At 42.9% G+C, this 26,467-nt stretch overlaps 1 protein-coding gene across 1 annotated transcript in view; it reads right to left on the bottom strand.

Moving 5' to 3' along the window:
- Positions 1-24,928, bottom strand: part of spire2 (spire-type actin nucleation factor 2) — a 93,972-nt gene extending 69,044 nt beyond the window's left edge. Inside the window, exons 1-2 of the mRNA XM_078210239.1 lie at positions 24,652-24,928; positions 12,100-12,143 (exon numbers count right to left, since the gene is read on the bottom strand). Of these exons, the coding sequence (XP_078066365.1) occupies positions 12,100-12,143; positions 24,652-24,928 (321 nt within the window). The remainder of the gene's footprint in view (positions 1-12,099; positions 12,144-24,651) is intronic.
- Between the last annotated feature and the right edge of the window lie 1,539 nt (positions 24,929-26,467).

Here is a 26,467-nt window from a genome sequence, read left to right as displayed (position 1 = left end):
CTTTCTGCTTCAACCCATACGGTTTAGTGTGGCTTCTACTTTCAATGAATACTTGTGAAACTGAATTATAACCCCATTATCAAAACTTGAACTTCAGCCAATAATTTAACGTCTTCCTAATTCAATGTGTTTTTGTAATGAAATGCGTTCTTGTGTTGAGTTATTTTTTCCTGTTCTGTAAGGACATATCAATGGTACACAGAATTAGCTGGCAAATAGGGCAGCAAGTTGCCAGTTTACTGATTCATCTTCTCATTCAAGAACAGCTTCTTCCTTGTTGCTATCAGATTTTTGAATGGATCTACCTTATATTAAGTTGATCTTTCTCTACACCCTAGCTATGACTGTAACACTATATTCTGCACCCTATCCTTTCCTTCTCCCCCTATGTACTCTATGAACGGTATGATTTGTCTGTATAGCGCGCAAGAAACAATACTTTTCACTGTATTCCAATACGTGACAATAAGTCAAATGTTTGAAATAATCGCACTTTTAGACTCAAAATGTTGGACTTTCATCCAGTATATTTATCTTTCTCGCAGTTCTCCATGTGACTGGTGGATTGATACATTGTTGCTTAATACCCGAATGCAGTGCAGCAGTAAATGTGGCACCCCAGACGTACACTCTCATAGTAATTAGTTCCTAGCTCTTTATAAGTAATATAACACTTGCAGTCAGCAGCTGACCCTACAGAATTGGCTACTTGGAGATGGGGAAGAAGAGAGTGGGGGTGTGTACAGGACTTTGTTCTCCCTCGCTTCTTCTTGAAAATGTCTGTGTAATATTTTCCCAGACAGTGCAGCCCTGCTCTGGAATTTACCAGGTAGAAAGTTGCGGTAGAAAAGATGCAATATGCTGCTCTATGACACAGCGTAGTGGACACAAACCCTACATCACAGTGACACAAAATACTGCACGAACACACTACGACACCGCAAACTTGAGTTCTATCAGACTGTGTGGCCATGCTTAAAATATTCAGAACCTTCCCTAAATGGACAGCTTTCAGCGAATGAGCCACGGGCTGTTAAACTAGTCATATGGTTTGCACTCAGGGCTTCACCTGCTTTGCTGCTGTGATTCCAGTGGAAATCCACGTTACTTGATTAAACGGGACTTTCTCCAAACCTTCACCAATGTTACAGCGGTGGAGCAGAAAAAACCCTCAAGGAAATTGTGCTGCATCCTGACACAGAACTGCCATCAAGGCAGCTTTATATGACAGGAGGCCGAGGTTGTTTCAATGGACTGCAACCTATTAGAATCATGCATTTCCTAACTGACATTTTCTTCTTAATTGTCTGAACTAAAATAGGAATAGTCAGTTAGATCTGATACTGACTTTAAAGAGGAAATGTTGTAATTTGAGTGGCAGCAGGAGGTCTGATGTGCGCCCACTAATAGAACTGCACCAGTGATGTGATGAGATTACATTCTGACCGAGTATCTGAAGCAATTATTAAACTCTTGACCTACCACTCTTCACAAGGCAATGTCAGCAGATCTTAATTCAACCGAACATTGCACAGGAGCTGATTGATTTCAGGCAATTTCATTCATTAAGGGCTGTGTAACTCACATAACAAGGCTCCAGCTACGTGATAAGTGAGTCTGCAGAGCACATGTAGATTCAGAGTACTGACATGGCATTAGCTGAAACTTGAGTAAATTAAAACACGTCACTTCACAAATACACAGTACATCAATGGCTCTTAAATACGCTTAAAGACTTTGCAAATACAATGAAAATTGATGCAAATTAGTTGGAAAGTAAGTTAGTCGCAGGGTCAGACTAGAGAATGGGATCAGATTGTCAAAATTCTGGAATCTCAGAGATTTGTCACAATCTTCACGCTGTTAAATGGGACTGCCAAATCTCAAATTCCAATCCACATTTGTCCAGGGAAGATCTGTATGGGCCAGATCAATAGTGGAGGCTGAATAAGGTTCCCTCTCTCATAGATTTTTTAAACGTTTCTTCAATTTTCTATCACTCAAGTGATTTGGTTCATTTGAACTCAATGAAAGATTCTCTTTCTGTTGGGAACTGACTGTGCGATGGACAATAGGGCCTAGCAGATAAAATAGCCAAAAATAGATACAACATGTGATTTCAAGGAATGTTTTATAAATTTCACAGTTTGCAAATGGCAATCGCAACCACCTTCCATTAATGTGCTCTTCACGGTAACAAGGGAAGACCGTATTTTTTTGTCAGACTTTGATGACAGAAATCTTGGTTCTGTACTAGATTTCCCTGCACCAGTTACTACACGGCTAATGAAGATGGGATTAACATACTGCTTCATTTCTCCCTCCCTATCACAAAAATTCTTCAAAGCAATGTGGGTTTCTTCGTCTGTTTTGACTGCTGTTCTTTCCAGCCTCACTGGACTATGGCTTTTTGGGTTTTGGTCCTTCATTCTCCAATGCAAATAACATAGATCCAGTGCCGGTACCTGTCGCCATTAATGAGTGCTTTTATTAATCCTCATGAAGCGGCCAAGGCAAACTACTCTAGCCTAACAGCACCAAAAGCTTTTAAATTCACGGTGGCACAGTGGTTAGCTCTGCTGCCTCACAGCACCAGAGACTCGGGTTCAATTCCCAGCTTGGGTCACGGTCTGTGTGGAGTTTGCACGTTCTCCCCGCGACTGTGTGGGTTTCCTCCAGGTGCTCCGGTGTCCTCCCACAGTCCGAAAGACGTGCTGGTTAGGTGCTTTGGCTGTGCTAAATTCTCCCTCAGTGTACCCGAACAGGCGCTGGGGTGTGGCGACGAGGGGATCTTCACAGTAACTTCACTGCAGTGTTAATGAAAGACTACTTTTGACACTAATAAATAAATTTTAAATTCCACTTGTAGTTATATATTTTTCAAACCTTACAATGAAGGTTTTATCCTCTTCTTTCACATGTCAAAGATTTTAGCTGAAAAATGCAAAAATATTAAAAATTTTCATCAATATCTAGAGTGAGTTTTGAATATTACGCTCCGTGTGTGGAGCTGCTAACAGGACACTGTAGCAATGCCGTGATAACAAAAATGGGACAACTTGCAGCAGCTTTTATTAGTGCCAAAGTCATTGATTCAACCCTCTGGCACCTTCCAAACTGTACAGGATTGTCTATATGCAAAGACAGCATTAGTAAGAGCTGGATGAAGGGGGATGGGTTGATCTCTACTCACTGAAAGGAAACCTTCAGTGGAAGTGCTGATGGAGTGGCATTTGATATGCTTTCTATTTATCAATAGCACAGAGCTTCTGTTCCTTTAGAAGGTTGCACAGTTCAATAGTAAGCCTGTTAAAAAATCTCCGGTTCCTGCTGAATAGTCTTTTGGAAAAAATAGTCAGCAAAATAAGATGACATTAAAAGGGGCTGATTTTTTTTCTTCAGGCTTACGAATACAAACCTGTTTGCCATTTTGTTTTTAAAAAAAGGGTTGCCAGGCATGTTAAAGTTGGGGAGTTATGACGCCTTGAGGGTGCAGTTTTACCCCCAACATCTGAGTTAACGAGAGAGACAGTTCTGAATTCTAATTAGTGTAAACAGTGATTGTAGGTATGAGCTCTTGATTTAAGTGCTATAAAATCTCTCCTACAAGTGGGGTACCTCAGAGGCACTTCAGGTACTTCACCACTTGAAGTACAACTCCTATCTGGTTAAAGATGATTCAGCAGCCCGCCCATCTCAGAACTTTAAATATTTTATATTGTTTCTGATGATGGAACAAAATCTTCCGCCACATTTCACCTAATCTTTTAAAACTGCCTGCCAATAAAAGCTGAACTGTGTGTCTGATGCACTCATAATTGCAGGAATACAGTCATCACACCTTGATGCTGGCCAGTCTGCAGTACAGCTGCACTTGGCAGACTACAATGCAGATGGTAGGTTGAGCTCAGATGAGTGTCTCCTGTATAATTGCTACTCACATTCCACTGTATTTTGATAGCTGCTGTGCAGGATGGCGAAGCACCAATTATCGCAAACAAAAGCAGAAATAGTAAATATATCCACAATGACAGTCAGCCTCTGAAAAAGGAAGCTAGCCAAACATTTCACGTTGGCCCTTTCCCAAATTCACACTGCAGGTGAAGGCCTACACTTTCTCTTGGCAGGTGATAGGTGCCAAGGCTGCATTTCCAACGCTTTTTGCTTTTATTTCAGATTTTTTTTCTTTTAACCTTTTACTATCCAATAAAAACCTCTGCAATGTTTTCTTTAAACCTTTTCAATAAAGTTTGACCAGACCACAGAAATAATCAGTGGTTTGATGATATTATGAATCCTGCCATGATTGGCACGGTGGCACAGTGGTTAGCATTGCTGCCTCACAGCGCCAGGGTCCCGGGTTCAATTCAATGTGGACTTTACACATTCTCCCCTGTGTTTTCGCAGTTTTCTTCTGGGTGCTCTGGTTTCCTCCCACACTTCAAAGCTGTGCAGGTGAGGTGGACTGGGCATGCTAAATTGCCCCATAATGTCCCTAGATGTTTAGGTTGAGGGGTTTACAGGGATAGGGCAGGGGGGTGGGGGGCCTGGGTAAGATACTCTGTTGGGAGAGTCAGTGCAGACTCAATGGGCCGAATGGCCTCCTCCTGCACTGTAGGGATTCTAAGATTCTGGCACATGGCTACAAAGTGCTGCTTTGAGATTTGTACACTGAGGTGATCACACACGGGTCAGTAGGGTGGGTACCGAATTTGCAAAACATTGACCTTCCCACTGTCATTGGCCTCTTAAAAATGGATAAATGATGTAAAGTTTAAAAAACTGGTGCCTTTTTGAGAATGGTCGGATTGTTCATCGTGATCACTTCAAAAGGAACACGTTTAATTCTAGATTAAAGATTCATTAGTTTATTACAGTTGGCTCTGGACAAAGACCAAAAGTGATAAATGAACTCTGGCCAGGAACACACAGTGGGAATGACCACTTGGAATATTATGCTGGAGGCTTTACTTATATGGACTGGCTTCAAATTCTTGACAGAGAATCATTCAATATCCTCAACGTCACCCACACCATTTCTAAACCCTCTCCCTGACTAAAGAATGAAGTGCAGGAAAGAATTATCTATCAAGACCTAGTTCTGACGAAGGGGTCATCTAGACTTGAAACGTTGGCTCTATTCTCTCCCCACAAATGCTGTCAGACCTGCTGAGATTTTCCAGCATTTTCTGTTTTTGTATCGATCAAGTTTATCTAGTTCAATACTCAGTGTTCACAGTAACAGCCAATCATTTTGATCTGATTCTGGGACAGTCACAGACTATAGCAGCAATCTGAACAGTCAACTTTTTCCTTCTGACGTTCTAGAAAAATAGAAACCACAAGAATAACGGGCTGAGTTTTGAGGGAAATCAACAGTAACTGACATCTATAAGGAGGCAGGATTGAGGACTTGATTGGTCAGGTATGATGACTTGCGCCAATCTTAGAAAATTGCTTACAGAATGCAAAAACAATAACAGGACGAGAGAGAAAGAAACACTGGTCCAAAGAGTTAAAGACTATAGTTCTGTGCACACCCAAAATGTGATCACCAATCCAGATTTTCACTGGCTAAGGGCTTTATGTGGAACAAAGAACAATGGTTGAAGCTTTGAGTGATATTAATCAGTACACAAAAGTATGCCCTGTTCCTGCCCAATTTCCTACCATAATATTTACATAGCAAATTTGCATCCCAAAAGAACCAAAACTGCATCTATATTTGGCGCACAGGTTTGTGAGCTTTTCAAATCCTCTCACTTGTTGCTTTTCACTTGGAAAGAGATGGCCTGCTTGCATAACACGCTGGTCCAACAATATACGATGGAGTACAGCAGCAGAGTATACGTTTGTTCCAACATGGCAAGTTCCTAATCTCTGGTTGGCCTCAGGATAAAGTGCAAGGGCAGGACCAGCAACATGCCAGGCAAATCAGCCAGAGCTAATCCTGCTTATAAAACAGCAATGGGCTCGCTGGAGGCTGCCTGTCTCAGAGATAAAAAAAACAATCTAAAGGAGGAAGGGCAAAAAGCAACTTTTTTTAATATGAAGGGAGAATCTTTTTTAAAAAAACACTAGCTGTTTGGGGAAATATTTTTTTAAATCCAGGCAAAATCACAAGGTCGACACAACTATGATTTTCTCAAAAGGGTTCAAACAGAAATTTTTTAATGTCCTCAGATACTTTGCATGAAAAAGTCAGTAACAACAATGGCATGGTCCAAGGATTCTAGAAACACAAACTAGCTTCAGAGCTGAATGCAATAATCTGATGTGGCCCACTCAGTACACTGCGTCACTAAAATGCATTTCATTGATCCACCACTGATGATAACCATAGAACGGAGATATGACAGGCAGTGGTCTGCACATAACATCCTCAAGGCCCTATGGGAAAAGGAGGTGGTGGATGCTATCAGATAGTTCCCCGAGCCAAAGAATACTTCATCACCAGAACAAGCACCAACTCTACTTTCTCAGGAGGCTAAGGAAATTTGGCGTGTCCGCTATGGCTCGCGCAAACTTTTACAAACGCACCACAGAAAGCTGTTTTATCACAGCTTGGTATGGATCCTGCTCTGTCCAAGACCGCAAGAAACTACAAAGGGTCGTGAACGTAGCCCAGTCCATCACTCAAACCAGCCGCCCATCCATTGACTCTGTCTACACTTCCCACTGCCTTTGAAAAGCAGCCAGCATAATCAAGGACCCCATGCACCTCTGACATACTCTTGTCCACCTTCTTCCATCGGGAAAAAGATACAAAAAAGTCGGAGGTCTCGCACCAACTGACTCAAGAACAGCTTCTCCCCTGTTGCCATCAGACTTTTGAATGGACCTACCTTGTATTAAGTTGATGTTTCTCTACACCCTAGCTATGACTGTAACACTACATCCTGCACGCTCTCCTTTCCTTCTCCCCTATGTACTCAATGAACAGTATGCTTTGTCTGTATAGCGTGCAAGAAACAATACTTCACTGTATATAAATACTTGTGACCACAATAAATCAAAGAAAAAGAAGCTTGGCTGGTTGTGAGAAGGGTCTCATCCCTTCTGCGCATTGCCGCTGAAATGGCTGTGATGGGGAAAGGACTGTTGTCCACCTCCTCCTGGAAGATGTCATAATGAAGCAGGTCTGGAAAAAGATCCAGTGGTTTTTGATGAGGTTTATCCCAAGCAGCTCCAGGATGCAGGATTCTGTGCTCTATGGACTGTTCCCAGGGATGCACACCAAGAGAAGTATCAACTGTGCCTGGAGAACCGGTAACTCGATGGAAGGACACTCTTTGGTCTGCCCAAAACTTGTTGGTCTTCCAGTACAAAGAGTTGTCCTCAAAAGAGTGTTGGAGACTGCTACCTTTCAAGGTCCAGGGCTAGATGCTGAGGGATGACTAAAGCTTGGAGCAGGGGCCACAAGAGCAAAATGGAGGAAGGACACTGTCTGAGGCCCTTCAGTCATAGTACACCGAGGAGTTGGAAATGGAAGAAACCCTCAAACTGCGTAGTAACATGCAATAGCAATTGTAAATATTGACTCCAATTTTAAATGTAGTAATATGCTGTACTGGAAAAGAGAGTTGTTTTGCACTTTATGTAATGTCAACATTAAATGATTATGAAATATACTTTCATAAATTTTATGAATAAAGTATACTCTTGGGAAAAGAAAAATCCCTGTAAGCTGAGCACCTTAACACACCATGAGTAAATGGCCAGCGTGGTGGCACAATAGTTAGCATCGCTGTCTCACAGTGCCAGGGACCTGGGTTCAATTCCCGGCCTTGGGTCACTGTCTGTGTGGAGTTTGCACGTTCTCCCCGTGTCTGTGTGGGTTTCCTCCAGGAACTCTGATTTCCTCCCACAGTTCAAAGAAGTGCGGGTTAGGTTGATTGGCCATGCTAAATTGCTATTTACCTGCTGGTCACCCTTAGCATCAGGGTGACCAGCAGGGTAAATACGTGGGGTTATGAGGATAGGGCCTGGGTGGGATTGTTGTCGGTGCAGGCTCAATCGACCAAGTGGCCTCCTTCGACACTGTAGGGATTCTAAACAACCTGCTTCATATAATGACTTCACACCCAAGCATGTTGACTGAAGGAAGGGGAATTCGACAATCTGCCTTTGTGTGACACAATAGATGTGGCAATGAGCAGTAATGGAGATAACCACATAATCAGGGCAAAAGCAATTACGACAGTCTCTATCCAGGAACACAGTGAATTTAACTGATGAATACTGTTGCACAAGTCCAGATGGCGTTTTAATATATGCAGAAAGCTGCTTTTTAGGTTCCAACACTTTGTTCTAATGACTAGGTTTTAAAATTCTGATACAACAAGTAATGCAAGAAACCAGATCAATGTGCCACTATGCAGAGGTTGCAGTGTTCCTTCTCTATGCTGCGATATTATTCCAATCTATAATGGCAAGTCACTTTGTGAGAAACACTTGGCCAATTATCATCAAGGAACAATCACTCATAACCATTGCCTTCCAATCATAACCAGATCAGCATTATTCATATATTAGTGAAATATTATCCAACTATTATGTGGAGACAAATTGTTACTTCAGAATAACCTTGAATTAAGTTTCACCTATATATAAATGCTTTTAGGACTCAATAAATGAATAGTTGACTTGACACATCTTGTCTAAATATTAATGCCTGGTATTCATAACATCAAAACAGGCATTGAAAATTGAAATAGCGCAGTGAGTTTATTCCAAGCATTAACCTTCTACCCAATTTAACCAGGAACTTTGTATGTACAAATCTTTGAACAATGTTTCTGCTTTTCTGACCTGTATGTGAGAATGGGCAGTATTAATTCCCAGCATCAAACACAGTGAAATATTCAACTTGTGCACTGTCCAACATATAGAACAGTAAGAAGTCTCACAACACCAGGTTAAAGTCAATCAGGTTTATTTGGTAGCACGAGCTTTCAGAGCGCTGCTCCGTCATCAGGTGAGTGGGTCAGAACATATAGAATCCAGTGGCTTGGCACAGTTCAAGATACCAACTTCAGCACTGGGAAAACAAGCACTTTGCCAACAACATTTGCAAGCTGTCTGTTTGCTATTCATAACTGGCCTCTTTTTAAACCTTGATACTAATTCATATTGTTCTCTCCAGAGTTTGCATAATAATGTTGAATTTTGGCCGTTGCAATTGGCTGACGTTTGTCGGCCGTTTCACTGATTTGTTTTACCGGTTTTACATTCTCTTCACGAATCTTAAAGTTGCACAGATGCAGAGATCAGGGCGGCTCTCAATCAGGGCAGGAACGTGACGGTGACACAAAGAGGAAGAGAGAGGCACCCTCCTCTCGACCAACTCAAGCAACATCACATCACATCAGCAGCCATCAAACAGGAGGTCATGTTTTGGGCTATAATTGTCAGCAATGATCTGCAGACTCATGGTTGCACATTAGGATTTCCTCACCCTTCATGGCTAATTGCCACTACTAAGCCTCTCCCCCCTCAGCCTTTCACAGTTTGCACGTTAGATGGAATAGTTCTGAATCTTTCCAAAGGCTGTTAACAATTTGTTTCCTCATTCTCCAACTTCCCTTTCAGCTTCACCTACAGTGTTGGATATTTATGCAAATAACCTGCACCATGGAAACAGAGCTATTAACTCATTACCACTCTAGTAAGATTTCATTTCCAGTTCTCAACTTAAAGAATGAATTAATTTATGTACTGATTTGTAGGACATTCCTGAGCACTTTACACCAAGGAAACACTTTGTTGTGATGTTGGTAAATATGGAAGTTAGTTTGCACACTGCAAGATCGCACAATAAGTGAACTGGAGATCTGCTGAGGACGGGTTTGATTGAGGGATGAGTGTAGCCTCGGAGACAAGGAGAACTCTCACATTTTTCCTTGAATGGGATCTTAAACTGAGAGGGCAGCTGGGCCCTTTGTTTAGTGTCTCGTCCAAAAGATGTCATCTCTGACAGTGGAGTGTTCCCTCTCGGTTTAACTCTTTGGCTTAAAGCCAACACTTACTGGCTCAGGGGCAAAAGTGTGGGCATTGAACCAAGGCTGACAGCTTCTGAACTGGCTTATATCAATAGACAGAAATTAGTATCACTAGTCCGGTTCCATTTACACTAGTAGCTTTGAGGTTCAGCTAATTTGGCAGTAGGGGTGTCACAATTCTTAACCCAGTAACTTATGTTGGAAAGTGCATGTGTGTGGATATCGGGAAAGTACAGAATTGGCCTGTGACATGATGCCTTCATCCGCATGACTGAATAATTGTTTAAAGATTCCCTCTTTGTACTCGCACCTGAGCACTGGGTGAGGTGGTGGAGATTGTCCAGTGCTCACAGTATTCATGTGGAGTCAGTCATTTCAGGTGAGAAGAAGCAAAGAACGGAGCAAACATAGTGCACAAGTGAGATTTCCCAAGCTGCTGAAGGCCTGAGGGAGTATTCAGACATCTATTCCACTTGCTAAGGAACATCTAATAAGTATATATTAAATTGTTCATCAGTTGTGTAACGGCTATCGAACTGCACCAATGCTGCCAGACCTGCTGAGTTTATCCAGCATTTTTTGGTTTTATTTCAGATTTACAGTAATTGCAACATTTTGCTTTGAACAGGTTATATCGTTCAGTTTTTATTATAATCTATTCTAAATTACTGGTTCTCAAACTTTCTGGACCACTTAGGTGGTTCTTTAGAGTCACCTATCCACCTTACCCCTCTTGCTTCTGCTTGCCAGCGCAAAAGAACGCATTAGGATTAATAGAGTCACAGAGGTTTACAGCATGGAAACAGGCCCTTCGGCTCAACTTGTCCATGCTGTCCTTTTTTTTTAAAACCCCAAGGCTAATCCCAATTTCCCGCATTTGGCCCATATCCCTCTATACCCATCGTACCCCATGTAACTGTCTAAATGCTTTTTAAAAGATAAAATTGTACCCGCCTCTCCTACTACCTCTGGCAGCTTGTTCCAGACACTCACCACCCTCTGTGAAAAAATTGCCCCTCTGGACACTTTTGTATCTCTCCCCTCTCACCTTAAACCTATGTCCTCTAGTTTTAGACTCCACTATCTTTGGGAAAAGATATTGACTATCTACCTTGTCTATGCCCCTCATTATTTTATAGGCCTCTATAAGGTCACCCCTCAGCCTCCTACGCTCCAGAGAAAAAAGTCCCAGTCTATCCAGCCTCTCCTTATAACTCAATCCATCAAGTCCCAGTAGCATCCTAGTAAATCTTTTCTGCACTCTTTCTAGTTTAATAATATCCTTTCTATAAAAGGGTGGCCAGAATTGCACACAGTATTCCAAGTGTGGCCTTACCAATGTCTTGTACAACTTCAACAAGACGTCTTAACTCCTGTATTCAATGTTCTGACTGATGAAACCAAGCCGAATGCCTTCTTCACCACTCTGTCCACCTGTGATTCCACTTTCAAGGAGCTATGAACATGTACCCCTAGATCTCTTTGTTCTGTAACTCTCCCCAACGCCCTACCATTAACTGAGTAAGTCCTGCCCTGGTTCAATCTACCAAAATGCATCACCTCGCATTTGTCTAAATTAAACTCCATCTGCCATTCGTCAGCCCACTGGCCCAATTGATCAAGATCCCGTTGCAATTGGAGATAACTTTCTTCACTGTCCACTATTAATGGGGAGGATGATGTTGCCTTTGGTGAGGTATCATTAACGTAATGTTTGGTTCCAAGCTGGTCACATTGGACTCCACGATCAATCCGTTTCTCTCCTTTGTTTTCAGCCCCACACAAATCTTGTAAATCCGGTTGCACCTTTAGGTTGTTGGGAATGGTAGCTGGGCTTTCAGAGCTGCGGCAGTGAGTCCACAAAATGTGGAGCCGCAGGGCTGCCGAACCTTTTTCACCAACTGATTTTGGTGAACTCACCGATTACCAGCTTCTGTAACGTGCAGTTTGGACGAGCTTACAGATATCTGGAGAATACTCATGGACTAGACCACGGAGAAGCACTGCTCTAAATGGCTGATCCATAAAATGGAATATTTATCAAATGGACAAAACGCAATATGAACCATTGCAATTACTATAATTGACAGACACATACCTGTCCTTCTGAACATAGCCGAGGGGACATCTTCGCCTTTGAGTCTAGAATGAGAAAATAAATTGTTACCAAGACTGACAACTTTAGGGGGACAAATTTAGTCACAAGTCAAGTGAAGTATGTTTTTATTAACTTTTTGTCAACTATCACCTTTGCTCGTTCTATAACTTTGCCTTAAGCAGGCAGAGTGTTCTATTTAACTCAAGGACACGTAACATTCTCAAATCCGTGGCAATTATATTCCCCATAAGCTATTGTTTTAAAAGTTAATTTATTAGTGCCACAAATAGGCTTACATTAACACTGCAATGAAGTTACTGTGAAAATCCCCTCATCGCCACACTCCGGTGCCTGTTCGGGTACACTGAGGGAGAATGGACCTAACCAATGTACCTAACTAGCACGTCTTTCAGACTGTGGGTGGAAAGCGGTGCACCCGGAGGAAACCCACGCAGACACGGGGAGAACATGCAGACTCCGCACAGACCGTGACCCAAGCTGGGAATTGAACCGGGATCCCTGGCGCTGTGAGGAGATTTCCTGTTATTATAACACGTTAATGCTGGTCAAGCATTCCCTGCTTCAGGATAAAAGCAAAATACTGCGGATGCTGGAATTCCGAAACAAAAACAGAAAATACTGGAAAATCTCAGCAAGTCTGACAGCATCTGTAGGGAGAGAATAGGTCCCTGCTTCAAATGTTTGTCCTGCACAAATGGGAGTATTTGAGGGAAGTTTTAGTCCACATATTAAACAGAAGAGCCAAAATATGCCAACTTTTAATTTACAAATTGTGGTAATAAAGTGAAAGAAAGTAGGTTTCATTCATGTGACAGCAAATCTTTGTGGAAAATTAGCATTAAAAGCACAAAGTATACAAATGTTCAAGCTGAGTACTTGTGCTGGCAATGATCAGGAACAAATGATTGAAATTGCAGTCAGGGCAGTTTATATCAGCTCTTAGATTACAATTAGGGGCATTCTCAATGCGTCAAGTGGAATAGATTAAATATTACAAGGTTTTACAGGTGACAATTAAAAAAAATAATAATTGAAATCAACAGATGCAGTTTTCAACTTATCAATGTGACCCTTAGATTACAATTAGCATTTAATTTTTTTAGCATTTTGCAGCATGAACAGATGTAGAGACCGTGGAACATGATTTACATTTCAATTCTTACTCTGTCTATATAAAATGCATCTGGGCAATCTGGTCGCAGAATATAAATTAACTTCCAGAGTTCCTCTTCATGTTTTCCTTATATATGAATAGTTGAGGAGAAGGCTGGTCAAAGGGCTTAGTCACAGAGTATCTTATTAATTCTCCTGACTCAAACATGTTCAATGACAAACATTCGCTACCTTTGAGCAGAATGCATTCGGCCAACCATGTGCAAGATTCAAGATAAGGATTTAATTATCGTGGAGAGGATTCAGTGGTCCAACCACAATGGCAGAATATACATTTTAATCACTCTCGACTTCATAAAGTATGCAAAACATTGTAATGGCACAGGATCAATATATTTGATTTTATTTTATTATTATCACATGTATTGGGATACAGTGAAGTGCTGTTTCTCGCACGCTATACAGACAAAGCATGCAGTTCATAGAGTACATGGGGAGAAGGAAAGGAGAGGGTGTAGTGTTACAGCCATAGCTAGGGTGTAGCTAGCTATAACTAGCTACACCCTAGTGTAGCTACAAGGTAGGTCCATTCAAAAGTCTGATGGCAGCAGGGCAGAAGTTGTTCTTGAGTCAGTTGGTACATGACCTCCGATCTTTTTGTATCTTTTTCCTGACGGAAGAAGGTGGAAGAGAGTATGTTCGGAGTGCCTGGAGTCTTTGATTATGCTCGCTGCTTTTCTGAGGCAGCGAAAAGTGTAGACGGAGTCATTGGATGGGAGGCTGATTTGCGTGACAGACTATTACATTCAATGAATAAACATCACAATGTTTTTCCTAGTGTAAAATAATGTTCCTAAGAATGTGTGACGTTTTGTAGAAAACAGGTTTGGTGGGAACTAAAATGGCTCACATTACAATCACTGTTCCAACTGCTCATCAATCCAAGAGTACTAACTTGGTCCAAGCAAAGATTGATTTTCACAATATTGTGATGGAATATAAAGTTGCTGTTTTAAGTAGGTCCATATAAACAAACCAAAAGTGAAGGATCACTAGTAGTTAAGTGTGGGACACAGCATTTATACATGAGAAAGCTATTTTGCCTGAGGGGTGACAGTAATGAGGTCTTCCTTACAAATGGAATAAACTTCTCTTCTTGTCATTTTTACACAAGGATTACCTTAATAATTTTCAAAATAAACCTTCAAAATAAGGTTGGTTTTTATTTTATTTTCAAGCACAACAAAGTAATTCAGCACCTCATAAATGTTCTTCTTCTAAAGTCTAAAAATTGTTGCATAGGTGAATTATACAATTACTATAATTATTTAGAAGATTTTCCTAAATTAATTTAGGAAGAAGTGACCAGAATGGTTGACGAAGGAAGGGCCGTGGACGTTGTCTATATGGACTTTAGTAAAGCGTTTGACAAAGTCCCTTATGGTAGGCTAGTGAAAAAGGTTGGATCTCATGGGATAAAGGGGGAGGTGGCTAGATGGGTGGAGAACTGGCTTGGTCATAGAAGACAGAGGGTGGTAGTGGAAGGGTCTTTTTCCGGCTGGAGGCCTGTGACTAGTGGTGTTCCGCAGGGCTCTGTATTGGGACCTCTGCTGTTTGTGATTTATATAAATGATCTGGAAGAAGGAGTAACTGGGGTGATCAGTAAGTTTGCGGACGACACAAAACTGGCAGGACTTGCAGATAGTGAGGAACATTGTCAGAGGCTACAGAAGGATATAGATAGGCTGGAAATTTGGGCAAAGAAATGGCAGATGGAGTTCAATCCTGATAAATGCGAAGTGATGCATTTTGGTGGGAATAATGTAGGGAGGAGCTACACGATAAATGGAAGAACCATAAAGGGTGTAGAGACGCAGAGGGACCTGGGTGTGCAAGTCCACAGATCTTTGAAGGTGACGTCACAGGTGGAGAAGGTGGTGAAGAAGGCATATGGCATGCTTGCCTTTATAGGATGGGGCATAGAGTATAAAAGTTGGGGTCTGATGTTGCAGATGTATAGAACGTTGGTTCGGCCGCATTTGGAATACTGCGTCCAGTTCTGGTCGCCACACTACCAGAAGGACGTGGAGGCTTTGGAGAGAGTACAGAAGAGGTTTACCAGGATGTTGCCTGGTATGGAGGGGCTTGGTTATGAGGAGAGATTGGGGAAACTGGGGTTGTTCTCCTTGGAAAGACGGAGGATGAGGGGAAGACTTAATAGAGGTGTATAAAATTATGAAAGGCATAGATAGGGTGAACGGTGGGAAACTTTTCCCCGGGTCGGTGGTGACGTTCACGAGGGGTCATAGGTTCAAGGTGAAGGGGGGGGGAGGTTTAACACAGATATCAGAAGGACATATTTTACACAGAGGGTCGTGGGGGCATGAAATGTGTTGCCGGGCAAGGTGGTGGAGGCGGACACACTGGGAACGTTTAAGACTTATCTAGACAGCTAAATGAACGGAGTGGGAATGGAGGGATACAAAAGAGTGGTCTAGTTTGGACCAGGGAGCGGCGCGGGCTAATTGTTCTTTGTTTCTCGTTTCAAGGCTTCATTCTATGATCATCTTGCTGGTGCCAGTACAGAGCGAGACTGCGGATAGTTGGGAACCTGTCTCGGGGGCAGGGAATTCAGATGGTGTTCGTAAAGCAGAAGTGGAAATGAATAGGGTTGGGAAGCATTTTCTGATCAGGACCAGTGTGATCTCCTGGACTCGTTTCGATCGCCACAGGGGGTCGGAGAGGAATTTCCCAGATTTTTTTTTCCCCATATTGGCCCTGGGGTTTTCACTCTGGGTTTTCGCCTCTCCCTGGAGATCACATGGTCTGGAATGGGGGGGTGGGGGTGAGTTAATAGGTTGGGATGAACAAAGCATCGTAGCTGTGAGGGACAGCTCGGTGGATAGGATATTAGGATGTAAATAGGCTGGAAAATTGGGCGGGGATCCTGGATTCAATCCTGGACCGGGGAGCGGCGCGGGCTTGGAGGGCCGAAGGGCCTGTTCCTGTGCTGTATTGTTCTTTGTTCTTTGTAATTGGTAGCTACTGTGCAGAACGATCTCGGACTCCTGTGATATCAATACTGAACAACAGGCTGGAAGTTTGGAGAAACTGTTGCAAAGCACCAAAATACTGCTGATTTACAGGGGAAATTCCCGTTGTAATATATCCTGCTCTTTTGATGTCAGGAACAGCAAAGAAAACAGTTAAACTGTAATTTGCTGTCTTACAATTGCAGTTTTATTTTTTGAAGGCATGATTTTTTTAAATTTTGAAACCCAAATGGTTTACTAGTAATCTTTAGGTAGGTACCTGGCTGCTATCCCTCCCCAATCTGGCCCAGACGTGATTCCATTCTCACAGTGATGCGGTTGACTCCTACAGGCCCCCCAAGGTGGCCTATGAAGCCACTTAGTTAAATCATGCTGCTAGAAGTTCAAGAAGGCGGCGCATCACCACCATCTCAGGGCAAGAGATCCGTCAGAAATGCCAAAAGACAGTACTGGACCAAGCTACAGTCTCAGGCTCGCCACACGGAATCTGACCGGCTATGGCAAAGTCTGCAAGAGATTACAGGCTATAAGATGAAGGCATGTAAAATCGCCGGCACCAATGCACCCCTCCACGATGAGCTCAACGCATTCTATGCCCATTTTGAGCAAGAGGTCAGCGAGAGCACACTCTCCATCCTGGTAACTTCAGAAGAACCTGTATCCAAGCTCACCACCACAGATGTGAGAGCAGCCTTCTCAAGAGTCAACCCACAGAAAGTGACTGGCCCGGATGGGGTACCCGGATGAGCACTCAGATCTTGCACGGACCAGCTGGCGTGGGTATTCGCAGATCTTTAACCTCTCTTTAAACCAATCTGAGGTCCCTATCTGCTTCAAGAAGATGACCATCATTCCCGTATCAAAGAAAAACCAAGCAGCGTGCCTTAATGACTATTGTCCGGAGAACATGCCCCTGTCTACATCAACGGGGATGAAGTGGAAATGGTTGAGAGCTTCAAGTTTCTAGATGTCCAGGTCACCAACAACCTGTCGTGGTCCCCCCATGCCAGTGCTGAAGCCCACCAACGCTCCTACTTTCTCAGGAGGCTAAGGAAATTTGGCGTGTCCCCTACCACTCTCACCAACTTTAACAGATGCACCATAGAAAGCATTCTTTCTGGTTGTATCACAGCTTAGTGTGTCTCCTGCCCCATCCAAGACCACAAAAAATACAAAGGATCATGAACAAAGCCCATTCCATCACCCAAACCAGCCATTGACTCTGTCTACACTTCCCGCTGTCTTGGAAAAGCAGCCATTCTGGCAATGAATTTGAAAACAAAGATTTCTGACATTTTATTTAATCCTTAATTTACAAAAATATATCAGGTCTTAAGCAGAAACAAACTGCAAAAGAATACAAATAGTTTACTCAAATTAATTCAACAAATTTGCAACCTTTCACATTTGATGGAATTCATTAATACTATCTTGTCAACACAATTAATCAATGACCAAAATTCTAACCTTACTGTGGCTGTCCAAATGCAAACATTTGACTGATTGTTACTTAACCTGCTCATATACAATGGGCTGCCATTATTAGAGAGCTTCTCATGATGTTTTTCTGCTCCTGGCAAAACTTTTAGAATTATAATTTCATAGAATTAATAGAATTAATTATTTCATAGAATTCAGCCCCACTTATGCTAACAAAACAGTACAAAGCCTGGCAAACAGTCTCCATTAATTTCATATGTGTTTGCAAATAGCCCTTTGTATCACTGTAATAGATAAGGGCGGCACGGTGGCACAGTGGTTAGCACTGCTGCCTGCCAGGAACCCGGGTTCGATTCCCGGCTTGGGTCACTGTCTGTATGGAGTTTGCACATTCTCCCCGTGTCTGCGTGGGTTTCCTCTAGGTAATCCAGTTTCCTCCCACAGTCCAAAGAGATGTGAAGGTTAAGTCATGCTAAATTGCCCCTTCGTGTCAGGGGGACTAGCTAGGGTAAATGCATGGGGTTTATGGGGATAGGGCCTGGGTGGGATTGTGGTTGGTGCAGATTCGATGGGCTGAATGGCCTCCTTCTGCACTGTAGGATTCTATGATTCTATAAGCTCAGTGTAAATATTACTGGAATAAAACATAAGAATTTTATTTTATTGTGGTTGGTGTCCACCAATGTCGTTTGATATTTTTTGTGATTTACTCATTCAAATGTGTCATAAAACTACAAACAACCGATGACGACAGTTGGTGTACACAATCCGAAATTCTCATGATTAGATAGACACCTCCCAGGTAAACTTGAAAAATGGGTGGACAGCGAACTCTGACTGAGATAAGGGAAGCAAGAAGGTGATTGGTTAGGGTATCTGTTCCTAAAGAGGATGTAGATTAAAGAATTGTGGGTGAACTGGTTTGGGTACTTGTGCATGTCATTGAAAAACCTTCAAAAACCAACAGCAACATGGATAATTGCACAGAGCCTTTTTGCGCATCTTGTTGATTTGAGGTTTATGAATTGAGTCCATATATGACTTTTAGGAGAAAATACTAAGTTATAAAATACAAATTATATATATATAGAAAAAATATATACACACACAATCAGAGCAAAGCCAGGTAATATTGTTCCATTGTAAATTAACTTCCTCTTCTTCCCCTCAAGGTGACTGGGCAGAATTTTGAAAATCTCCTCAAATACTAAATTCATCATGGTAAAGCTATTTCCAACTAATACTCAATGCACTGGTGTGTAATGGATTTTACATCAGTATTTGGCTCTGCACCACATGATAAACAACATCACTTTATTTTGTTTTAAAGTCGTTATCAGGAGGTGGCTGGAACAAAAACTGTTCTTAGTAGTGCACGCTTATGCAGCAGGTGGCAGGGTAGGATGTATAAATTAGATTCAGAGTTCTATGCAATATAATAACATCTTGATTTGAAAAATTGCAAGGCTGTGAATCTACTGATTCTCTCCCCCCATCCCCTCTCACCTTCAAGCTAATGCACCAGCTACTGTAAATAAGAAGCATACAACCCAATAGTTCACACTTCAGTTGGCTGCAATAAGGGCATGGCAGTGTGCCAGAGTTGTTTCAATCTGGCCAGCAGCACAGTTGAGATGGGAAACTCAGCGGAATAGGCAAACCCTTATAGGTAGAGTTCCACTTTCCAGCCTGCCCCCCCAATAGCATCCCTTAATTCCCTGAGAGATCAAACATCTGTCTATCTCAGACTTTGATGCATTCAGTGATGGAGCATCCACAATCCTTTAGGGCAAAGAATCCTAAAGGTTCACAATCCTCTGAGTGAAGAAATGTCTCCTCATCTCATTCCAAAATGATCAACCCCCTTATCCAGAGACCGTGCCCCCGTGTTTTAGGTTCCCCGACCAGCAGAAACAATCTCTCAGCATCCACTGTATCAAGCCCCTTCAGAATTTTGTAGGTCTCATTCTTCCATATGCCAGAGAATATAAACCCAATTTATTCAGCTTCTCATCATTGTTCCCTGGACAATCTTCGATGTACTGTCTCCAAAGCAAATATACCCTTTCTTAAACTAAAAATGCTGGAAAATCTCAGCAGGTCTGACAGCATCCATGGAGAGAGAATAGAGCCAAAATTTCAAGTCTGGATGATTCTTTGGAAGAATCATGCAGACTCGAAAAGATAGCTCTATTCTCTCTCCATGATGCTGTCAGACCTGGTATCATAGAATCCTACGGTGGGCCGAATGGCCTGAAGGAGGCCATTCGGCCACAATCCCATTCAGGCCCTATCCCCGTAACCCCACAAATTCACACTGGTAATCCCCCTGACACTTGGGTCAAATTAGCATGGCCAATCAACCTAAGCCGCACATCTTTGGACTGTGGGAGGAAACCGGAGCACCTCGAGGAAACCCACGCAGACACGGGGAGAACGTGCAAACTCCACACAGACAGTTACCTGAGGCCGGAATTGAACCCAGGTCCCTGGCACTGTGAGACAGCAGCACTAACCACTGTGCCACCGCGCTAAGATTTTCCAGCATTTTCAGTTTTTGTTTCAGATTCCAGCATCCACAGTAATTTGCTTTTATCCTTTGTTAAATGTGGAATTCAAAACTGCACACAACATTCTAGATGTGATCTCAACAAAACCCTGTACAACTGTAACACAATTTCTTTATTCTTGTACTCCACCTTCCCTTGCAATAAAGGAACTAGTTTCCTAATTGCTTGCTGTACCTTTTCAGCATTTTCTGCTTCTTTTTCAGATTTCCAGCACCTGCAATATTTTGCCTTTGTATCAGTTAGTGAAATATATGAACAAATAAGTATTCAAAGTTGTATGTAGCAGCACAGAATTCTTCTGCTAAAATATTGAGTCCAGCTGGATTCATTGAGATATAAGACTCATTAGTTCACACTCACACTCCAGAGTCCAAAGCTATGCTTTAATCAAGATCAACAAGGAAATGAAAGTAAGTGCAGTACATTCAAGAAGCTCAAATGACGTTCAAAAATATTACGAGGACCCTATGACTGGGTAATTGCTTCACAGTTCCCTGCAAGATACCTCTTGTAACTAGTTCTTGTCTGGATCAGATCTGGTTAACTTATTTCAGGGTAAGTGCTAGTCAAGACAATGATTCTTCAGGGTATTCTAAAAAGCATCACTTAAAACATTAAAGTAATAAGTTACATTCATGAGGCAAAAACAGTTTGATCTCAGAAATAAGAAGGGGGAGATCACTTTGATAGGATTGTACTACAGGCTCCCAAATAGTCAATGGGAAATTGAGGAGCAAATATGCAAGGAGCTTACGGATAGCTCCAAGAAAAATAGGATGGTAGTAGTAGGTGACTTTAACTTTCCCAACATTGATTGGGACAGCCATAGTATTAGGGGCTTGGATGGAGAGAAATTTGTTGAGTGTATTCAGAAGGAATTTCTCATTCAGTACGTGGATGGCCCGACTAGAGAGGGGGCAAAACTTGACCTCCTCTTGGGAAATAAGGAAGGACAAGTGACAGAAGTGTTAGTGAGGGATCACTTTAGAACCAGTGACCATAATTCCATGAGTTTTAAGTTAGCTATGGAGAATGATAGGTTTGGACCAAAAGTTAAAATTCTAAATTGGAGCAAGGACAATTTTGATGGTATTAAAGAGGAACTTCCAAAAGTTGATTGGGGAGTCTTTTGGCAGGCAAAGGGATGGCTGGTGAGTGGGAGGCTTTCAGAAATGTGTTAACCAGGGTTCAGGGTAAACACATTCCTTTGAGAGTGAAGAGCATAGCTGGCAGAAGTAAGGAACCCCAGATGACTTGGGATATTGAGGCCCTGGTCAAGAAGAAGAAGGAGGCATATGAGATGCATAGGCAGCTGGGATCAAGTGAATCCCCTGAGGAGTATAGAAGGTGTAGGAGTAGAGTTAAGAGAGAACTCAGGAGGGCAAAAAGGGGACATGATATTGTTTTGGCAGATAAGGCAAAGGAGAATCCAAACAGCTTCTACAAATACATAAAGGGCAAAAGAGTAACAAGGGAGAGCAGGGCCTTTTAAGGATCAACAAGGTCATCTATGTGCAGATCCACAAGAGATGGGTGAGATCCTAAATGAATATTTTTCATCAGCATTTACTGCTGAGAAAGGCATGGATGTTGGGGAACTTGGGGAAATAAATAGTGATGTCTTGAGGAGTGTACATATTACAGAGGAGGTGGTGCTGGAAGTCTTAAAGAGCATCAAGGTAGATAAATCCCTGGGACCTGATGAAATAGCCTCCCACAACGTCCTGGGGTGTAAGGAAGAAATTGCAGGTCCCCGATCAGAGATATTTGAATCGTCGACGGCCACAGCTGAGGTGCCTGAAAATTGTAGAGTGGCAAATATTGTGTCTTTGTTTAAGTAGGGCTGCAGGGAAAAGCCTGGGAGCTACAAGCTGGTGAGCCTAACATCTGCAGTAGGTAAGTTGTTAGAAGGTATTCTGAGAGACAGAATCGACAGTCATTTCGCAGGCAAGGACTGATTAGGGACAGTCAGCATGGCTTTGTGAATGGAAAATCATGTCTCATGAATTTGACTGAGTTTTTTGAAGAGGTAACCAAGAAGGTAGATGAGGGCAGTGCAGTTGACATTGTCTATATGGACTTTGGCAAAGCTTTTGACAAGGTACCACATGGTAGGTTGTTACACAAGGTTAAATCTCACGGGATCCAGGGTGAGGTAGCCAATTGGATACAAAATTGGCTTGATGACAGAAGAACCAGGGTGGTTGTAGAGGATTGTTTTTCAAACTGGAGGCCTGTGACCAGCGGTGTGCCTTAGGGATCGGTGCTGAGTCCACTGTTATTTGTCATTTAAATCAATGATTAAGCATGAGAATTTAGGAGGCATGGTTAGTAAGATTGGTGGCATAGTGGACAGTGAAGAAGGTTATCTAGGATGCAACAGGATCTTGGTCAATTGGGCCAGTGGGCTGATGAATGGCAGATGGAGTTTAATTTAGATAAATGCAAGGTGATGCATTTTGGTAGATCGATGGGGAGAATTATAGAACAAAAAGATCTAGGGATACAGGTTCATAGCTCCTTGAAAGTGGAGCCACAGTTAGACAGGGTGGTGAAGAGGCATTCAGCATGCTTGGTTTCATTGGTCAAAACATTGAATTCAGGAGTTGGGACGTCTTGTTGAAGTTGTACAAGACATTGGTAAGGCCACACTTGGAATACTGTGTGCAGTTCTGGTCACCCTATTATAGAAAGGATATTATAAAACTAGAAAAAGAGTGCAGAAAAGATTTACTAGGATGCTACCAGGACTTAATGGTTTGAGTTATAAGGAGAGGCTGGATAGACTGGGACTTTTTTCCCTGGAGTGTAGGAGGCTTAGGGGTGATTTTATAGAAGTCTATAAAATAATGAGGGGCATAGATAAGGTAGATAGTCAACATCTTTTCCCAAAGGTAGGGGAGTCTAAAACAAGAGGGAATAGTTTAAGGTGAGAGGGGAGAGATACAAAGGGTCCATAGGGGTAATTTTTTCCACACAGTGAGTGGTGAATGTCTGGAATGAGTTGCCAAAGGTAGTAGTAAAAGGTGGGTACAACTTTGTCTTTTAAAAAGCATTTAGACATGGGGAAGGTGGATATAGAGGGACATGGACCAAATGTAGGCAATTGGGACTAGCTTAGTGGTAGAAAAAAAGGGCGGCATGGACAAGTTGGGCCAAAGGACCTGTTTCCATGCTGTAAACCTCTATGACTCTATTCAAATTCTGGATCTATGTTGCAGAAATAGAACAGGCTAATTAAGGAAATAGTTCAGGATTTTTTCATAATCTAAAGTTTCAAAAGCAGAAACATTTTAAATAAAGCAACAACATATGAACAGTTTGGAAACATGGATGGTACACAGTAGAAGTCTATTTGTATTTAAATATCCTGAGATCTGTCAATATAACCATTCAGGGTTAGCATTAATCTCTATAAAGGAGATTTAAAACTGAAATGTTCATTAGATATTTGTATATATGGATTGCATTAAGAACAATATTCGATGTTCATAAGTGAGGATACATTGAGATAGTGATAGTGGATGTATTGGCTTTCACCCTGTTGTAGTGTGTCTATAAGTCAGCAATTACTCACAGCTGGCCACTTGCTAATGAAACTATAACTAGGTTGGGAGATGACCAACTTTTCAGTGGATTTGCAATTACCAGTTTCAGGCAGCGGCTGACCAAGGGGGTTGTCGGACCCAACAGTCTGCCCCTCTATCACGGCCATTCCTGGAGAAGGAACACGTGGAGTCCACTGGCACCGGGTTCAAGGCCTTCCATGCCTGATGGGCACCGCGGGGACTGGGGTACATCATTGACACTCTTAACTATGTTTTGATTTGATGTCTTCAGTTTCATTTGTGATTTTTTTTGTTGTTTAGGGTAGTATCCTTCAGGAGGGTGCCCCTTTAATTCATCTGATTTATTTTAATTGGTTTCAATCCAAAAAAGAGGGACTAGCTTTTCGGTGTTGCTGGGAGTTGGCAAACTATAATTATGGTGTGGCTAGTTTCTTTGTGGTTGATGGGAATGTCGCTATGGTAGAGATAGCTTCTTTGTGGTTGATGGGACAAGGGCAGGTAGCTGTAATTATGGTAGGGTTAGTTTGTTAGTGGTTGATGGGACAGGTAACTGTAATTATGGTAGGGTTAGTTTGTTAGTGGTTGATGGGACAGGTAACTGTAATTATGGTAGGGTTAGTTTGTTAGTGGTTGATGGGACAGGTAGCTATGATTATGGTAGGGACTTCTCAGTAACTGCGGTTAGCTGGGGCAATAAAGTGATAAGCCTACAAACTTGTGGCTGGATGTTTTGTACATGCTCCCTGATATTGGGGCTGCTGGAGTGAGGGAGGGCAGTATTCTTACCCGTGGGTGAGGAGCTCCTCTGCTCCCCGCACAGGGACACGGTGCCATCCCGGTGCAGTCGGATCGCAGCCAGCTCCCTGACGCGGCCAATGCGCACCTGCTCCCGGGGCCAGTCCCGGTGTAAGGAGCGGCAGCATTGGTAACACACCGCCCAGGCTTGCTCCTCATTGATCGGCTGCTCGTACGCTCTCAGCACCTCGTCCAGGGACAGAAGCTGCGGCTCCAGCGCGTCGGCCGAGCCGCTGCCCGGCTCCCCATCACTGCCCGACCTGGCCATTTCCCCCGCTCCGCTCTCTCATTTCTACTGCCCAACCTTCCCGCAGGTTTCCATAACAGCGAATCCCAGCCAGAGTCCCGCAGCTCCCGCTGTCAATCAGACACTACCATGTGATCGGCTAGCTCAGGACCAGCCTCCTAAACACACACACCAACCAAACAGCTGCACACACACATACACACCAACCAAACAGCTGCACACACACACACAGACCAACCAAACAGCTGCACACACACACACAAAGTTTTAAAGCTTATTTATTAGTGTCACAAGTAGGCTTACATTAACACTGCAATGAAGTTACTGTGAAAATCCTCTAGTCGCCACACTCCGGCGCCTGTTCGGGTACACTGAGGGAGAATGTAGCATAGTCAATGTACCTAACCAGCACGTCTTTCGGACTGTGGGAGGAAACCGGAACACCCGGAGGAAACTCACGCAGACATGGGGAGAATGTGCAGACTCCGCACAGACAGTGACCCAAGCCAGGAATCAAACCTGGGTCCCTGGCGCTGTGAAGCAGCCGTGCTAACCAGCACCCTGAGTGCAGGGGTGGCCAGAATGTTTCTCTGTTCGCCACATTTCCCCCTTCCTGATATTATAAACACATTGAAACATCAGCAGCAGCATCTTTACAATCCACAGCTAAACAAATGAGAATTTTGGGAGGGGTGAAATGATGTGTTTGCGGATACTTCCTGTGTGTGTGTGTGTGTGTGTGTAAAAAAACTACAGCACAAAACAGGCCCTTCAGCCCCACAAGTTGTGCCGAACATATCCCTACCTTTTAGACCTACCTATAACCCTCCATCCTATTAAGTCCCATGTACTCATCCAGGAGTCTCTTAAAAGACCCTATTGAGTTTGCCTCCACCACCATGGACGACAGCCGATTCCACTCGCCCACCACCCTCTGTGTGAAAAACCTCCCCCTAACATTTCCCCTGTACCTACCCCCCCCCCCCCCCCCCCCCCCCCCCAGCACCTTAAACCTGTTTCCTCTCGTAGCAGCCATTTCTACCCTGGGAAAAAGCTTCTGAGAGTCCACCCGATCTATGCCTCTCAACATCTTATATACCTCTATTAGGTCTCCTCTCATCCTACGTCTCTCCAAGGAGAAAAGATCGAGCTCCCTCAGCCTATCCTCATAAGGCATGCCACTCAATCCAGGCAACATCCTTGTAAATCTCCTCTGCACCCTTTCAATCTTTTCCACATCCTTCCTGTAATGAGGCGACCAGAACTGAGCACAGTACTCCAAGTGGGGTCTGATGAGGGTCTTAAATAGCTGCATCATTATGCCCAGACTCCTAAACTCAATCACTCGATTGATAAAGGCCAGCACACCATACGCCTTCTTAACCACCTCCTCCACCTGCGGGGCCGATTTTAGAGTCCTATGGACCCGGACCCCAAGGTCCTTCTGATCCTCCACAGTACTAAGAGTCTTTCCCTTAATATTGTACTCCTTCATCCCATTTGACCTGCCAAAATGGACCACTACGCATTTATCTGGGTTGAAGTCCATCTGCCACTTCT

The sequence above is a fragment of the Mustelus asterias genome, chromosome 4 (assembly GCF_964213995.1).
Source record: "Mustelus asterias chromosome 4, sMusAst1.hap1.1, whole genome shotgun sequence".
Classification (NCBI taxonomy): domain Eukaryota; kingdom Metazoa; phylum Chordata; class Chondrichthyes; order Carcharhiniformes; family Triakidae; genus Mustelus; species Mustelus asterias.
The sequence above is the reverse complement of the archived record's forward strand: the minus strand, read 5'-3'. Positions and strand labels throughout refer to the sequence as shown.